This window comes from Macaca thibetana, chromosome 12 (genome assembly GCF_024542745.1).
Source record: "Macaca thibetana thibetana isolate TM-01 chromosome 12, ASM2454274v1, whole genome shotgun sequence".
Taxonomy (NCBI): Eukaryota; Metazoa; Chordata; class Mammalia; order Primates; family Cercopithecidae; genus Macaca; species Macaca thibetana.
The window spans coordinates 84,333,087-84,350,919 of NC_065589.1; the positions used below are offsets into that span (position 1 = coordinate 84,333,087).

Consider the following 17,833-nt stretch of genomic DNA (forward strand, 5'->3'; position numbering starts at 1 on the left):
TCCTGAGGAGGACAGGCTCTACAGGTCAGAAAGAACCAATGGCATGCAAATAGTGGCACCAGGCACCATGGTAACCTGCCACCACGCCCTCCTGCAGCCAGGCCGGCACTGACCTTGCTGTCGTAATCAGATGTGTTCACACACGTGTGGATCACATACAACAGCGAGTCTACCAGTCCCTCGCAGGACCGCATTTGCTTCCGAGCTTCTTCCCCCGCGGAGCTGAGGTTCCTAAAGGGGTGGAGACAGGAGGAGCTGCTGAGATGAATCATGCACTCATCAGCCACGTGGACTTACCTTAAGGATCTGAGAGAGCAGACAACAGGTGGCAGCCACTTAGAGGTCTGAGGAGGCACTGAGGGCTTGCACAGTAACATCCCTGAAGCTCACAATGGTGGCCGGCTCCTCATTATCCACACATGGAAGGGAACCTGCACATTTGGACTGTATCTCCCTCATGATGTGTCACTTTCTAACTCCCTCATGTAATTGTTTAGGGGCCTATTCTCCTAAGCTTCTTCATATGTAAAAGGAGGAAAATAACAGTAACTACCTCACAGGGTTGTTGTGAAGAAGTGAGTTGCTACATAGAAAACAATCAGAAAAGTGCCTGCTTCCTGGAAGGCCGCCTGCTCTCAGTCATGGTGGTGGCTACTTCTAGACATGCTTCACCTCCCTTGTTAGGCCAGAAGCTTCTTGCAGTCCCCCGGGCCTATTATAATATTTTGTGTACAGTAAGTAGGTGGTCATTAAATGTTTCTTGGATGAACAGAGGAAATATATAATTTCTTGTATTATAAACATTTCTAGTTAAATATAGATATTTGCTTATGCTAAAACTTTTCTCGTCTTTTCAATTATAAAACACCCAGAAGGCCGGGCGCGGTGGCTCAAGCCTGTAATCCCAGCACTTTGGGAGGCCGAGACGGGCGGATCACGAGGTCAGGAGATCGAGACCATCCTGGCTAATATGGTGAAACCCCGTCTCTACTAAAAATACAAAAAACTAGCCGGGCGAGGTGGTGGGCGCCTGTAGTCCCAGCTACTCGGGAGGCTGAGGCAGGAGAATGGTGTAAACCCGGGAGGCGGAGCTTGCAGTGAGCTGAGATCCGGCCACTGCACTCCAGCCTGGGCGACAAAGCGAGACTCCGTCTCAAAAAAAAAAAAAAAAAAAAAAAAAAAAAAAAAAAAAACACCCAGAAAACGGTTTTCTGTCTAAATTTTTTTATATCAATTTGTCTTCATAAATTGATACCAAATAAGGATCTATTTTGTGTCCCATAGATCTAAGCTACCTGTAGTTCTAAGCTACCTGTAAAATTATGCAGATTGAGAATTTGCAAAACTGCGACTAGATGAGGGGGCAGTGGAACGGCGGCTCTCATCTGCCCTGCCTCTCCGCACCACCTTCCTTTTCTCCACTGGCTTCTGGGACCCCACCCGGCTTCTCTCTCATGTCGCGCTTCTCAGACTCATCTGCCCAAGGGAGCACCTCAGGTCCTGTGTTGTCTTCATCTTAGCACTCTCCGAGGTGCCTTCTTCTGCTTCTTGGCTTTAATACAACCTATGGACCCATGGCCATAGGCTGGCACACATCTGCCCTTAGCCCTGACTGCTCTCTAGAATTGCAGATTCTTTCCTCCAATTGCTTTCTTGACACTGGAACGTAGATAGCTAATTAGACTTCTCAAACTGGACATTGTCAAAACTCTGAGCTGCTCACCTGCTCACCCTTCCAAGCATTCTTCTCCCTTACCCCCATCAAGCCCTCTGCGCTTGCAGCTGATCCAGCCAAAGATCTAGGTGTACCCTTATTTCCCCCCCTTTCCTCACTCCTAATACTCAAATCTATTAGTAAGCATTGTCAGCTCTTCCTCCACAAAATAACCCAAATCTGCCTACCTCACCCCAGCACCTGGGTCTAGGCCACTCTCACTGTTTGCCCGGATCTCTGCAACAGCCTGATGTTCCTGTCTCTACTTCTGCCCATACTCACTCTTCCACACTGCACCCAGAAACGAACCCCATTACTTCACTGCTTAGAACACTCTGATGGTTTCCCATGGCACTTGGAATAAAATGCAAACCCCATCTGACTTACAAAATCCTACATCATCTGGTACCACTCTGCCCTTTGCTCAGTAGGCTATGGCTGCAAGCTCATTTCTGGCCCAGAACCTTTACCTTAACCATTCCCTTGACTGGCCTATGACTCTTGTCTTCCCCAGCACCACCCTCTAGGGAGTCACTCCTTGTGGTATTTCAGATGTAGGCTTAAATTTAAATTTGAGACCCCCTGACCCCCAAAGTAACCATTCAATAACCCTCACTATTTATTTTTATAGCACCCTATTTATTTTTATAGCACCTACTGTTATTTTCTTGTTTCCTTGTTTGTCTGTCTTCCTGGAAGAATATGGTTCCATCAGAGCAGGGAGCTAGTCTGTTTTATTGGTCATTGGTTTTACACAGAGGGCATTCACCAAATGTTTCTATCCCTCACCCACAGGGGGAGTTAGGGTGAGTCCTGCCCCAGGCTCTCCCTGAAGCCTAGCTGGCTGGCTGAGGAGTAATCCTAGCTCTTTGGATGATTGCTAGGCCACGAGACCCACCCTAGGATGCAGGCATCTGAATTAGGAGGAGCTGGCCTGCATTCTGAGATCCTAATTCTTGTTACCTCCCCACCAGCACTGCCCCCTGACCGGGGCTGATAGCTACCTGTCACAATGCTGGAAGGCTGCAGACCAGCCACGCAAGCTTTGCTGTCTTTCAGGCTATCTGTCTTGGTGATGCTTAGATGTTAACACTTACTGAGTGCTCACATGATGACACTGCGCTAAGCACCTTCCACAAGCACCTGCTGACCCCTCACAGCTCTGAGGCGGTATTATCATCCCTATTCTACAGATGAGGAAACGGAGGCTCAAAGGGGTCCTGGAAGCCAGGCGGTCTGAGACCAGAGCCCACTCTTTCTGTCCCTGTTCCACTCTGCCCTAAGGCTTGCTTCCAGTTCTTAGGATACTGTAAGGCTGGGAAACAGGGTCAAAATGGAGCTGATGAGTGTTAACGGCAAATAATGAACTCTACTGTGCACGCTTGCAAGAGACTTTATATATAGACTTTAACTGTAAAAGATAATGACTAAAAAAGAGTATTTGGGCTCATGTTCGCTTATTTATAAAACTTGAAACTGATTGTTTAAATCACACACCTCTTTAAAAGCAAAATGGTTTTAACCATCACATTTTGAATTTAAACAAACACCAGGCTGCAAACACATTAGCAATCAGAATGTGATTACCAGAAAAATGCTGTTAAAGTGGAAAACACTGGAATTTTGGCAGTAATCTTAGACTGAAAGGGCCTTTCTGAGTAAGTCACAGAAGAGTCATTTACAAGATAACTTCTTTAAGGCCACAAGTCTGTGCTCATGATGTTTTTCTCCCAGAATAACAAAGTTCAGTGGCCTAAATTTTGAAATAAAAACTGGAAACTTAGATAGATAAAGTAAGTCCTCCTAAAATCAATTTACCTATGACACATATTATTTAATCACAGAACTAATTGGAAAGAAGAAATAAAGAATTTACCTCAGGCAACCTGTCGTGTTACGCAGAACTAGTGAAGTCTGAAATTTAATTTTATGATCATCATCAAAAGAAGAGTTATTCCATCCAGAATGTGGAACGATCACAGTGTTTGTTAAGGTTGAAAGAGCATCTCGAATGATTGTCATTTTTACAGCATCACATGAGGATAAATTCCAAAGAACTCCTAAAAAAGGAGATTTAAAAGATCAAATAGTTAGAGATCCTGTGGCTTTAGAAATAAAATAAACATATTAGCTCTAAATAATATGAAGTCAGTCTGTTCCAAACCTAATCTATGGCCTGTATTTGCAACCAGGTTGGGGAGAGACCTCTAGTAAGTTTTGAGTGAATGTATGAGCCTCCGACAGCATATTACAAATTCTTAATATTCACCCTCTTGGATTTTAGAGCCTCTGTATCTATCAGGCAAGGTGACTGTGGATTTTGCAAAGCAAATTAGTTACTCTGTAAAGGGAGAGGGGCACAATCCAAGCAAGGGTCTTGAATATAATACATCTGTGATTTTTAAAAAACTGCTATTCATTGCATTGTATTTTACATTTAATGGCTGTGTGACAAACCATTTTTAGAATTTAGTACTTGGAAAAATATTTTTTTCTTGAAAGACTGGCATGTTTTTCTTCATCTGCTTCCTTTTCTTACTTTTGCTATCAGGAAGCTCAAGTTTCAATAAAGCACTTGCCGTAACTTTCCTGGCACGGACGTTTGTTATATTTGCTTCATCCACCTTACTTAGATAAGGTTTAAACACTTCTATCTCAATTTTAAGAGTTTTATTATCATGTGCTTTAGAAATACACGTTACTGTCATTCCTTTTTGGAGATAGGTGAAACTAACAATAAATTAAGAAGCGCCTGTATTGTAATTCATATCAAGATTTCAGGATAACAGATCCTAAATGGAGCTTATTAGAGTTCTATTTAATGATATTAGAGGGCCTTAATCTTTGCATCAAGTATGAGGTAGCTTAAATTATTATCATAGCACAGGTTTTCCAATAATTGCTCTCATAGACATTGGAGCGAATTTGAGATGATACCTACCCTAACGTCATTTTCACATCAGTGCATCTTTCTGAGTAAGAGGAAAGTAGGTGGAGAAGAGATGGTGCAGCTGGTTTTCTCTGCATTCAAGTTCCCCAGAGCCCTCCACTCCTGACATGTCCCTGGCAAGTTGCTCAAGTCTGTACAGTGCTTTCACAACTACCAACACACAAAAACATTTGTGGCCTTGCAAAGAGAGAGGGTTGGCAAAATCTGCCTATGTCCACGAGAGCGTGTCAGGCCTGTGAACATGACTGACCAAGAGCATGGCCCAGAGACAAGACTGAGCACTGCTGCTCCAGCTGTCACAGCCCAAGAAGCCAGCCTGGACACTGCCTGCTCAGCCTTCTCTGGGTGCCCCTGTAAAGGAGGGTGGTATGGGGAGGAAGACAGGAACTCCTTCCTTTGTGGAGGAAGGGGAGGTAGAAGCCAAGGGCTAGAAGTGAAGAGAGTGAAACAATTCTCTGACTCTAAACTGCATGAGGACTGCCCCTTCCCAGGCCTGTCCATGTGCTGTGGAGGGAATGATCGGACTGGAACCTGATGCTTGTGCTCTGGCCTCCTCTTGTGTTCTGCTCTGGACCTGTGCCCATTACTCTCCTCTTTCACTTGGCTTTGACTTCTAGATCTTGCTGATTTGGTTTCCCTTGTTCCCCAAGGACTTTTACCCCTTTTCTGCTCCTATTCCACCATAACTGCAGTCTTCAGGACACGGAATGGGAGGGAGACTTAAGACAGTTCTAAATCAGGCAAGTAAAGACCCTGCTTTACCTCTGAAAGCTTGTTCTGTTCTTCTTTTCTTCTGTTCATGACAGACCTTTGCTTATATAATTATGTTGGGGTACACAAAAACTAGAGTCCTGGTTAGAAGGCAGCACACATTATGGGTACTTATGAAAAGAACTTAAATTCTACAGTTGGAGCTATTTCTCCACGGATTCTTAGAAAATTGGCTATGCTTCTATATAAAGTGCTTTTGGGCAATAGTTTTAAACTGTGCTCCCTGGAACCTGGGGGTTTTGCTGGCCTCCCGTAGCGGCAGCCACGTGAGGAGTTGGGGAAGAATTGGTCCTAAGGCTCCGGATCCCCACCCCAATTGACTCAGAGCAGCTTCATATTATCTATGCTCAATTTTGGGCTTCATTGTGTTTCTGTTTCAAATCTAAAAGACATTTGATAAGCCTGACGACCACAGAAGGGACCCGGGAGCTAAGGATGAGAAACACTTTTTTTGGCAGTCTGTCCTAACCAAATAACAGGACAAGGGAGTGAAAACAGAAGACAGAGTTGGGTCAAGGCATAGCAGGGCAGGACAACAGACTCTGTCACTAACATGGGCTTTAACATTTCCTGCTAGGGAGGCCAACCATAGCCACCCTGGGCCCTGACGGGGCCTCCAGGAGCATGAGCCAGCTACAGCGGCAGCATGCGGCCCAGAAGCCATCAGTGGGAAAAGGGTGATTCCCTAACCTCCCCTGTGGGCAGTTTCGTAACATGTGATTCCTAATGCCATTGGCACAAATTTTCTGTCACAGCTTTCAAATTCCTCAATGCATGGTGGAGAGCTGCATTTTTCAGTAAGATATTTTCAACTTCACAGAATAAATGCATTCCAGTAAAGTCAGCTGTTTATGGAAAGTCAAGTCTCTCTTACTATAATACTGGATATACACACAGAAAATTAAACAAGCTGTGTCACAAACTTCAGGTGAAAACATGACTAAGAAGAATGGTTCTTCAGCATATTGGATCCTGGAGGTGATACCTAGAAATTATCTGATTGCTTTCAGAAAAACCCGTTTTTGTGTTGTTTCTGTCTCTACTCCCAGCTACTTGTAACACCTACTTCTGGCAAGAGGATATTTCTCTGATTTGAGAATTTCCCTGATTTTCATGCTGGTGGTAGAATTTTGTCCTGCTCTTTCTTTTTCTTCCCAGGCATTCAGAATGACTGATGGAGCTGTATGTCATTCTACAGCTTAGTATTAGCCAGTATATATACTTGGGATTGGACATAGCGTAAACATTCCTAAATCAATGTAAACAATGGTAGCATCACCATTTACCGTGGCTTTACTCTGTGCCAGGCATTGTGTGCTTTACATATAATACCTTAAAGAGCCAAGTTGTCCCAAATTAATTAACTTTCCTTTTTAAATATTTTTATAGGTTTGAAATTCTACATGTTGATTAAAAAAAAGATGAACATTTACATGCTGAAATTTAATTTTAATTTCATTAGGCAAGTATTATATAATGAGGAAGAAATACCCTATCATTATCCATCCTTTTATATATATGTTGTGTGACACAAATGCAGGACACATAGTAGGTGGTCAAAAATATTTGTGACGGATCCATTTTTATATCTTGTATTTGTTTTTAGATTTCTCTTTTATTTCCTGCCTATCGGACTTAGCTTATAAGTATTATTATTATTACCTAGCGTTTGCGCCTTTTCGTAAAACTGAGTATTCAGGAGTGTCTTTAAAATTTGCAACTAGGGGGAGAGGATCTCTAACAAAGTTTGTCAGCATAGTTTTGCCTGCCTTTCACATTAAGACCAAAATAGATGGGTGCTGAAACCACCATCTTAGTTATGGGGATAGGAGAATCCAGTTGCCATTCTATCTCCCAGAATCAGAAAAGTCACACCAACATGCCAGAATCCCCATCCCTCAAAGTGCAAAATAGAAAGGAACAGTGCTGGCAAATTATAAAATATAAAGTTGTTAAAAAATATGTTCCCCTTCAGTAGACAAGCTGACTCTGCTATCTTTCAGTCAAGTAAAATGACTTATGGATCATAACAGTAGCCTACCATAGAAATTCAGGCTTTCATTTCTGCAACTTCCAAAAAAAAAAAAAAAAAAAAAAGTTCACAGTTATTCTTGACCAGAAAAAAGGAAAGGTTCTATTTTTGCTAAGTATGTGGTGTTCAAGGGACCCACAAAAAGGCAACTTTATCACCCTGCATTGTGTGTTATATTATCCCTCTAATCCTGCACTTCACAATGTAACACAAAGCTGCAACCTTCGGTATGGATTTAACTCGCCATTCTGAGCAGCAAAGCAAGTCTCAAGGCACTGCTTTTTCTTCCTCACTTTCTATTCCAAAACTAAGGTTATATAAAGCCAAAACAACCAGTTCTAGTCAACAAATAATGGATGAAAAAGATTTAATTAAACTTAAAAGCCTTAAATATAAAATGATTAATTTGGCTTTTTTGCTCAAAGTAAAAAGCACCTCTCTTAAGACCGGCTAATAACACCTGTGTGTGCTCGACCTCACTAAAACAATGTTCTCTCCACTTTGTCTAGGGCTTCATTTAATGGGTCAGGAAGAATCTTGCTAGGGCAGTAAATAATGAATAGAGAATATACCAAGTCCCAGATGTTGTAAGACTGATGAGAAAATGAAGAGCTGTAGGATTAGCCTTCTCCATCAACATGACAAACCTCTAACTCCAACATCCTAATGCAAAATTTGCTTCAAAAACATTTATCGCCATATTCCATTATCTCCTGGTTCCCAATGGGAAAGTTAAAAATAAACTAGAATTTGGTTGAGGAAGCTTGAGGTTTTATTTAATTTAAAGCAATTAGCTATTTGTTGTGAGGACTAAGAATATAAATATACAAACTAATTTAGAAAATATTAGGGAGTTTCATGCATATTATTGTAGAAAATGCTGCTTATTCTCTGTCACAGGAACAAGTACATATAATTATGAGTAACCAATAATCACAATGAAATACTGCCATGAGAGATGAAAGTTCATTTTCCCCACAAAGAATGAATAAAGTAATTAAAATACCATTTCACATAAATCCTACGCTGCACAATTTTGAAAGAGCTCACATTTAAAACTAGCTTTATAGCTATTCTAATGGCCAACTGATAATTTTACAGTCAAATTAGAAGCTGATTTTACTGATTAATTAAAATAATAGCAACTATTTGAAAAATGCACTTCTTAAAGGATATTAAAAAACAACCAAACAACATTTGGAAAATGCGATTTCTCTGGTGGCGGATACGCACGGCAGCCTACTCAACTGTTTTTCTTTTTGATGTGAAAGACAATCTTAAACCATTCATTTTTAGACAGCAGTCAATTTATGCCATGTTTCCTAATTATATTTTAAAAAGCCCAAGTGTTTGTAGACAGTCAAAAGAAAAAAAGCAATAGCTAAAAAGGTGCCAATGTGCTTCAAACATCATCACTGGACAGGCTCCTGCATTTTCCTTCTTGAGTGAACCTTGCTCTGAGCGCTCTGGTTTCAGTTGTGCTCTTTCACAACACGTTCATGAGGGAGGCAGGTAAAACTACCCAGGCTCAGGGTGTGAGGAACCGTCAAGGAGATAACAGATGCTAAGGTCTTGTGCACACTCAACCCCTACTCCATTCCCAGTACAAAGCAAGTATCATGACCAGTGGCTAATGCGACTGTGCATTCCCGATGAAGCTCTCTGGGGGAACACTGACCCGTATGTATTCCTCCCCACCGCCCGCCCCAGCTCCTGGCAATTCTGCATCTATGGGCTCACTGGAACAGACTGGTGTCATAAATAACCACCCTGCAAACATTCTTGAAAAATGGGGGTAGAAATATTAGATTAATAGCACAAACATAATAATATCAGGGCTGCAGATTTTATCAGGGCTCTTGCCTGCTTCTCCTAGCACATGCCTCCATTATCATTCCCTATATAGTCTCTGGCTGAAACACTCAAGATCTAGCAAACACACATCTTCATTTCTTCTCTATGCAGCTGCCATTGAAGTTCTCCTCTTAGCCCAGTGGGTTTTTATAAACTTCTGTGGCTTTTTCTTGGGAAGAGAGTAATGCCAAGATGCTATGGGGCCTACATCTTGCTACGATATGGCTTCCCGCCAGCCTTAAAGTTACACACCTTGCACCTTTGAGATTTACGTTACCTCTACCCAAACGCAGTATAGACCTGTGCTGCCCCATATGGTGGCCATCAGTCACATGTGGCTACTTGAAATATAGCTAGTCCAAATTAAGATTCACTGTTAAGTAAAAAATAGATTATGAAGACTGGGTACGAAGAAGTGAACGCAAAACATCTTATTAATAATTTTTATATTTCTTAGAAGTTGAAATACTTTGAAACTATTAGGCCAAATAAAATATATTATTAAAATAGATTTCCCATGGCTGCTAGAAAACATAGAAAATATGCAGCTCATATTATTCTCCTATTGAACAGCGCTGGTAGAGATGCTTGCTTGCTTCATGCCAGACTCCAAGGGAGACACACAGGGGAGCCGTCTGTTCTCAGGGGGGCCTTACCACAAACAGTTACACCACCAGGCAGTTGTGACGAAGGGCAAGAAGAGCAACAAGTATGGCTTGAATATCCTGTGTGCCAGGCGCTAAACACACATCATCACAAAAACACCAAGCTGCAGGTAATGTGTTATTGCTGGGGACACTGAGGTTTGACAGTGGTGATGTGCCTGGAGCCACAGAGCTGGAAGGAAACAAGTCGACCTAGCTCCAAAGCTCACGCTCATTCGAGACCATGCCACTTCTCCCTGGATGTTTTTCAAAGTGTGTGAACTTCCGTTTGATAGGAGGATGGAAGACCACATTTGAGTTGGAGTGTCAAGGACAGAGGCCAGAAAGAAGCAGGTTTGGGGTGCAGAGCTCTTTAGGCCAACTATAGCCTGGGAAAGGAGCAGAAGGGGCAACGGAGCTGGCTGGCAGGTCACAGGAGCTACTGATTTGGACAGGCAGGTGGGAAAACCTGAACTGCAGGCACAAGTGTTATCCCAGGGATGAGGGTGAGGCCGATGGGCCAGGAGGGGCAGAGCCTATTTCACAGGACAGGATGGAGGAGGGAGGTGTTGAGGACCTGAAGGAGTGAGGAGGCCAAAAGGGAACGGAAGTGCCTGTAGTGAGAATTTGGAGCCAGATGCAAACTGAGGGTGACGTCACAGGTAAGCCAGCAGTTTGAATATGTGTGAAAATATGGTGCTGTTAACAGAAATGAGGAAGTCAAGGGGATGGTGGGGAGAATCAGTGCCATAAAAATGTCTGCTGGGCTAATCAATTGCCCAAGCTTTCTAACAGGGCTGAAGGCTGTCAACAAATTATGAAATCTAAGTGAAACTGAAATAATGGGAAAACAATTATTGAGACAGGGATAAAACTACTGTCCTCAGTTATAGAAAAATACCTTTCTCTGGATAAATTCTGAGCAAAACAAGTCGTGGTGGTACGTAGCCATTCCCAGCGTTTCTAAGATGCCACTATCTGAGCAGAGTTCCTGAAACCTGTGCAGTGATCCCTCCATGCAGTGAGGCTCCTGGTCTACAGGTGTGGCTTGAGGCTTTCTCCTTCCTGCCCCGAAGCATGAGAGACTGACTGCTGCACTCCCTGCTGGCTGGCACAGAGCACTGCAGGTGGTGGACAGGCCTGCCTTACTCACCTCTGTGTTCCCTGGGATTTCCTGCACAGCAGATGCATAATCCTCATGGGGCATGGGTGAGCTCACTCAGGTCCAGCTGTGCTCGGAACATCACCATCTCAGCTTTCAGGGCAGTGGGAAGTGGATGCTCAGATGGTCTGAGGGCAAGATGCTTCCTAGGAGGGAGCTGTGTGGAAGTAAGCACCTGGGGTGGCCACAGAGGCTGCACACAGGGGCCCCAGGCTGCATATTCCATTTAAAGGTGATTGTTTCTGCTGCTGAAATTTTCCCCTAGCTGAGACAAGATAGATCTTTAGTGCCTTTAGAGAATATAAGGGTTAGCCCGAGTTTCTGTGATTCTGCAGGCATAAAGGTGGATCACAGCACCTTTGAAAAGATCTATCAATTTTTAGAGATCCATTTACAGAATCATATTTGCATTTTAACATATTCTTCTTTATTCTAATTTTACTACTTCATGGGTATGCTTTGAGGATTAATGACATAATGTAGTTATACAGTTCTATGTTCCCTGGAAAGGCATTTCTACAGAAAATAAATAAGCTTACAATTCAGAAATGCTGACTGAGAATTGCCCATATGGGACACAAAGAGTGGTTCCTTCTGTTGGAACAGAGCTAATAAAAGGGAACAGGCCACACGAAAGGAAATTAGAGAATCCCTCTGGGGCAGAAACGGCAGTGGGAGCAGTGGCCCTGGCCACCCTTGTTCTGCAGGTTATTTCAGTGTGACACAGAATTAAGTCATTTACACTGTCACAGTTACACTCTCATAGAGATCTGCCCAAGAAACTGTCACTGAAGTCATATATTCCACAGCTGACCTACATGTTCCAGGAACACACTTGCTCATTTGTACCTGCACTATTCAACACCCAGTTGTCTGGTGCTGGCAGAAGCTTAGAGACAAAGATGCCCCCAGCTGTAAGCTACATCACACTCAGAAACCGCAAAGCATTTGCAGGACCTGGTCTGGGATCTCCAAATTTCCACCTTCCTTGCATTTATAGGCCGTCTAGTCAACTGAGGGAGCATGTCATAACAGGGTCTCTCTCGTGCTGAGAAGTTCCACTCTGACTGATGTCTGAATACCCAAGTCTTATTAGTACTTCTGAGACTCCCTACTTGACTGCCTCCTTGTGCCTGGCACTCGGAAGCCTACACTCAAAATATAGGGTCATATTCCACTTACAGAGTTGAATCTTTTCATACTCAAAACTATAAATCTTGAATTACAAGACCTGAAAATCACATTTCATAGGTTTCCTAAGCAAGCTGAAGCTTTACTTGATCCCTAGTTTGATATTATAGTGCTAGTGACGAAATTCAGGGATATTTCTCTATGGTCCCGGATAAAATGCACAGAGTAAAGTTTACTGTGGGGCTTTTTTCTTCTCCCTTTTGGGTGGTAATCTTAAAGAACAAGGGAAATAACATTTGTACCCTCCAGATTTAGCTCCTGTTCAGCCCTTTTCAGTGGCCAGGGTAGGCAGGGGAAGGGTCAAGGAAGAAACACCTCCAGCCTGGACATCAGGAACTCAGCCTGGAGACTTGCCTGCTCAGCCTTCCTGAACTTCAATTTCTCATCTGTAATAATGGGAAGACAGATTTCTTTAGGGTTCTTTCCTAAAGTTCTCTACCAATTGAGAATTGGTCTATTTATAATAGACGTTTTTTGTCTTCTTAGCAATTAAACTTTAAAAAATTTGTCATTTCTCATTACACATTTTCAGGGTTTGAAATGTTCAGTAAATAAGGGAATCTGTTTCTGTTGTTATTGTTTTATGTATTTTTTTGAGAGCGAGTCTCTGTCGCCCAGGCTGGAGGGCAGTGGCGCAATGTCGACTCACTGGAACCTCTGCCTTTCAGGTTCAAGCAATTCTCCTGCCTCAGACTCTCTAGTAGCTGGATTACAGGCATGTGCCACCATACCTGGCTAATTTTTGTATTGTTAGTAGAGATTGGGTTTCGCCATGTTGACCTGGCTGGTCTCAAACTCCTGACCTCAAGTGATTTGCCTTCCTCGGCCTCCCAAAGTGCAGGGAATACAGGTGTGTGCCACCACGCCCAGCTATGTTTTATAAAGTGGACCAAGTGATATGGATCCTTACTGATTTGGGCTGGGAATTGGGAGGAGATGTTGCTAGATTTCTAAAAATGACCCACACAGCTTCTAACAGCCCTAGTGGTCCATTACAGTAGGATAGAAAGTAACAGACGGACTCCTCTCTGGATCAGAGAATAAATGACCTGTTGTGAAGGCATTTATTAACTAGGCTAAGGGGACATGCTTCGTAAACTGTTTTCATCCTGTAATGGCAAGTAACTGTCCAAAAGGCATGTCCACTAAACTCCTGCTTTTTATAGCACACAAGACTAATTCTTGCCAGACTATTCTGCCCTTTGTTAAACCTTAGCCTGGCCCATCTACCCTTCCTTAGTTACAACTATTATTTTCTTATTATCATTGAATTAGAAATATGGAGCTAATGATCAGGAAAACAATACGCTTCATTTCATATTCTGCAGTGTCTGGAATCCATTGCTGGCATCCAAACATTTCACAATAAACAGTGGAAATATTTTACTTTGCTATATGGATGAATAATCACTAGCTAAATTGGAAGAAATGTACATGTAGCAGTCATATGAACAAGGTCTATTATTACTGAAGAACAAAGGCTACTTTCTGATATTTAAGAGGGTAATAGAAGTGTGATGGTTTGGGACATCTGGTATACACATTAAAAAGCAGGTCTCCAGATTCTGTGCAATATCTTCAATGTCTATAGTTTTAAAAAATGATGTTTTCAGGATGCGCAATAACTTGAAACTCCTATTTCCTAGCTTAGAAACACTATTTAATTATCTTGAACAAATGAGTTCAACATATCTTTCTTAGTGACAATATGTTCACATCTTCCCTCCATACTTTGTGGCCCAGTAGACATTCATTTTATAACCAAACTGGGGAACAACCATACTTCATCCAGCTTTCAAGTTTAAGTACAACAACAACAAAAAATACCTTTGGAATAAAAGAAAAATTACCCTAAGCACTCACATATATCAGCACTTAACGAAAAGCTCATTAGGTTTCAACTTGGAAAATGTTCAACACAATGAAGAAAACACAAGAACCATGTTACATATTAGAGAACCATTTTAATTAACAATGACAGCCATACTGTCTTGGGAAAATACATTTGAAGAAAAGTCCTTTTTCCCCTCTAAAAATAAAGATGTGGCCAAAAATATAGGCCCTGGGCAGTTATTGTGTTTAAAGCAAAGGCAAAAAACAGCTAAAATTTCTCCACTTAAGTACAGTAAAAACTGCCAAACTGAAACAAAGGGAACCAGAAAAAAAAGACTGGATTAATAACTGGGTTGAATTACTTAATATTAAGAATAAAAGAATTTCTAGTTTCAAGGGGATAGCAGTTTCTTCAAATTATGTAATATTTGGAACACAATGGTTCACTGTATTTTAACATTTCATGATCCTAAGTTGACTATAATTTTCACTTAGGAACGCATAGACCCTACCCACAAAGGCCAAGCACCGTGCAAGGCTGGCCATGGTATTTGTGAATGATACTAGCAGAACACTAAAATCTAAGGCTAATGTTCTGTTTTCAAAGGGAACTTTATAGGAGATGGGCACCTGATGGGGAATGCTGGGTGACATGGTCACATAGCACCTTGCAGCCTGAGTTCGGAGCAGACATGATTTAGTGACAGTTCAGATTGAGGGCTTACTTCCTTGGTTAGGAGTGCTGGTGGCTGGATCTAGGGTGGAACTGGTCTTTTTGTAGGGCCATTCCTATGCAAAAATGACCTCCTAAGCATTTGTATTTTTTGCCTTTTCAAGTTATATCAGATGTCTTCTTGCTGCTTTCTGGATAACTTTGTCCAGCCTTAACCCCACCAGGTAATGAGCTTCTTGTCCTGTGGGTTCATGCACGTGACTGCGACTACTCTGTATGGAAACTGTACAGGAGATTCAAGCACTGGATAGATTACTGAACAAAATGAGTTCTGAGGTCTCCCCCAATCCTGTGATTCTATAATTAAAGACGGCTTGAGCATTTGATGTGAGGAAGAGTTAATGAAAGAAGAAAGAAGAGTTCAAGGATCTCTTGATGTTTCCATGGTTTAAAATGTATCAAGGATCAATCACCCTTAAAATATTACTGAACATCAGTTAAGGTTAGTACCACTAAATTGTAGGACCGGGAAATGTGAGCAATTTTGCTGTCTCTATAAAGCTTAGACTATAAATACATGTACACACACAAAAAAAGCAACAATGCTAGATTTATATTGTGACTTGTTTCATATTAGTTAGACAATGTTTAGGTATAAATCAAACACAGCTGCCATTTGGCTTTTTGAACTGGAAACTCATTTCTGAAGTCTTCTGGTCCAACCTACTTTACTTATGGCAACTGCGTGAAGTGTTTGCCCACTGACCACTCTCATTTCAATGTTTTGAAGAAAACATTTGATAATGAGACCACATGTCAAAATAAATGATTAGTGGTAAAAGTATATAGTTATAAAGCAATTCTTAATGTCTCCTACTCTGTAAGTATGGCAAAAAAATTGTTTCTTATAGCCTAAAAGCTACTGGCAGATATTTTCAAGAGAAATATCAGAGGTACTTCTTAGTTTTACATTAGAAATGATATGATCTATTAGGAAAATAGCTCTTTTTGAATTAGAAAACACTTATATCCTCTCTTCAAGGCCGAGGTCCATGTCTTAAAAGATCTCATGTTCTCAATAAAATAAGGAGGAAAGCATCTACATTAGCACTCAATTCCAGAGTGTGCTCCAGGTAACCTGGCACATAAAAGTCCTTGGTAGTAAAGTCGGGCTCTACTTAAAGTAAATTTGACTTATTTTTAAATGTAAAGAAAAAAAGAGCACACAATCATGTACTTTTCTTCCTGTTTAACACTAAACCTTACAAATTCCTTGAGCTCAGCTCAGGAAAGGCACTGTAATAGTCGCTCCCAAGGAAAAACCTCAAACAGAAATTCAGAAAAGACTCATTCCTCCTATGAGAGGACAGAAGAGCAGGAAAAAGCTTCACATTAAGGATGTAAGGATCAAGTCATGATGAATCTGGCTAGTTAAATTTGAGGAGAAGCTGTGTTTTCCATGTCATTTGTCCCTGGATCGCCACTGCTGTCTCAGGGAGCAGCGCACACAATTGTCTGCAGCCCTCCTGGCTGCATGGTGTTACTATGGGAAGACAACTGGACAAGACACAGGAAGTTCAAAGTGATGGAAAGAGAGACATCAGACATAGCAGGAAAGCACTCATGTACTACAGATGATTCTGTCTCCTCTATGCCTCCCTAACAGGCGGCTCAGGGTAAATTTGTGGGCGTAATCACGGTGACTGTGTTGACTTCTAGGATGAACATAGCTACATTTCAATTTTTTTAAAATTCTGTTTAGCTTGCTCTAATTTTCATTTTATAGCTACATGTACATGTTAGCAAAAATAATTTGTTTTTTGGTGAGATGCCTCAAAAGCATTTCAGAAAGTGGGAGTATTAATTTAGAAGCACTAAAGAATATTCAAAATACATTAAGGCAGATAGTCCATTCCAGACTTATGATTATTTGTAAAGTATATTCTACTTTTGGTACTTTGAGTACAAGGGAATATTAATGTTGTATTTTGAACATTAATATCTTATGAGAAAGTTGATTCCCCTTAAATATTGGATGCAGGATGGTTTAATTCATTCCCAAGTGTTACAGAAACTACAACTCTGATTTCATACTGGAAACCTGGGGGGAATGAAATTAATTTTGAAGAAACGTTGTTTTAAAATTGTAAATTAAATATCTCAAGCACGAAAAAAGGCAAAGAAAATATAAAACAAACACCTAGGTATGCTAGCTTTATCAAATATTAACATTTTGTCTTATGTATTTCAGAGTCCTCTAAAGAAACAGAGCTGGAATACAACCCGCAGTCCCATTTTCCTCCTTCCTCTTCACAGAGGTAACCCCTATCCTGAATCTATTTTTATTATTCCAATTAGAAATTTTAACTTTATTGCATGTGCATATATCTACATCAATCTACATATTTACAAACTTTATTCAAATTGTATTGCTCTGTAGTTATTATTCTGCAAGTATTTCTAAAGCTGTATGCATCTATGTTGTTATGTACAGTCTAATGTGCTTATTTTAACTGCTGTATGTGGTTTTGTTGTGTGAGAGTACTGCCACTGATGTAACCATCCTTTTGCCAATGAATTCTTAGTATTTTCCCTGAATTATCTATTACAAACAATGCTGTCATCAATGTATTCTCCTGCAGAACCATTCTTCCAGCTCAATCTAGCCACTAACACTGCAACATCCAGGCGTTACTTACTCCTCCCTCTCTCTCACTCCCCACATCTGATCATCATGCCCAGACCATGAAATATTTCTGACTGCTCCACCCTACTCTTTCTTTTCATCAATGAAATAGTTCAAGCTGTTATCATTGGACTGTTGGTCTGTTCACAGGCCTCCCAGACTCTCCCACTTCCTATCAATCCTCTATCCTGCTGCCTGCTGGAAGGCATTTAAAGGCCTAAACTAGCCATGCCATACCCCAGTGTCCTCACTGCATGTGGGACACAACTAAGTTCCTTATAAAAATTCCCTAAATGGGCCGGGTGCAGTGGCTCATGCCTGTA

General features: G+C 41.4%; 1 protein-coding gene across 13 annotated transcripts in view; it reads right to left on the bottom strand.

The window, feature by feature from the left end:
• Positions 1-17,833, bottom strand: part of PKP4 (plakophilin 4) — a 228,486-nt gene that overhangs the window by 19,902 nt on the left and 190,751 nt on the right. For all 13 annotated transcript variants that reach the window (XM_050751610.1, XM_050751609.1, XM_050751612.1 and 10 more), the window contains 2 exons: positions 3,591-3,774; positions 114-231 (listed from right to left, as the gene is read on the bottom strand). In XM_050751610.1, coding sequence (XP_050607567.1) covers positions 114-231; positions 3,591-3,774 — 302 coding nt within the window. The remainder of the gene's footprint in view (positions 1-113; positions 232-3,590; positions 3,775-17,833) is intronic.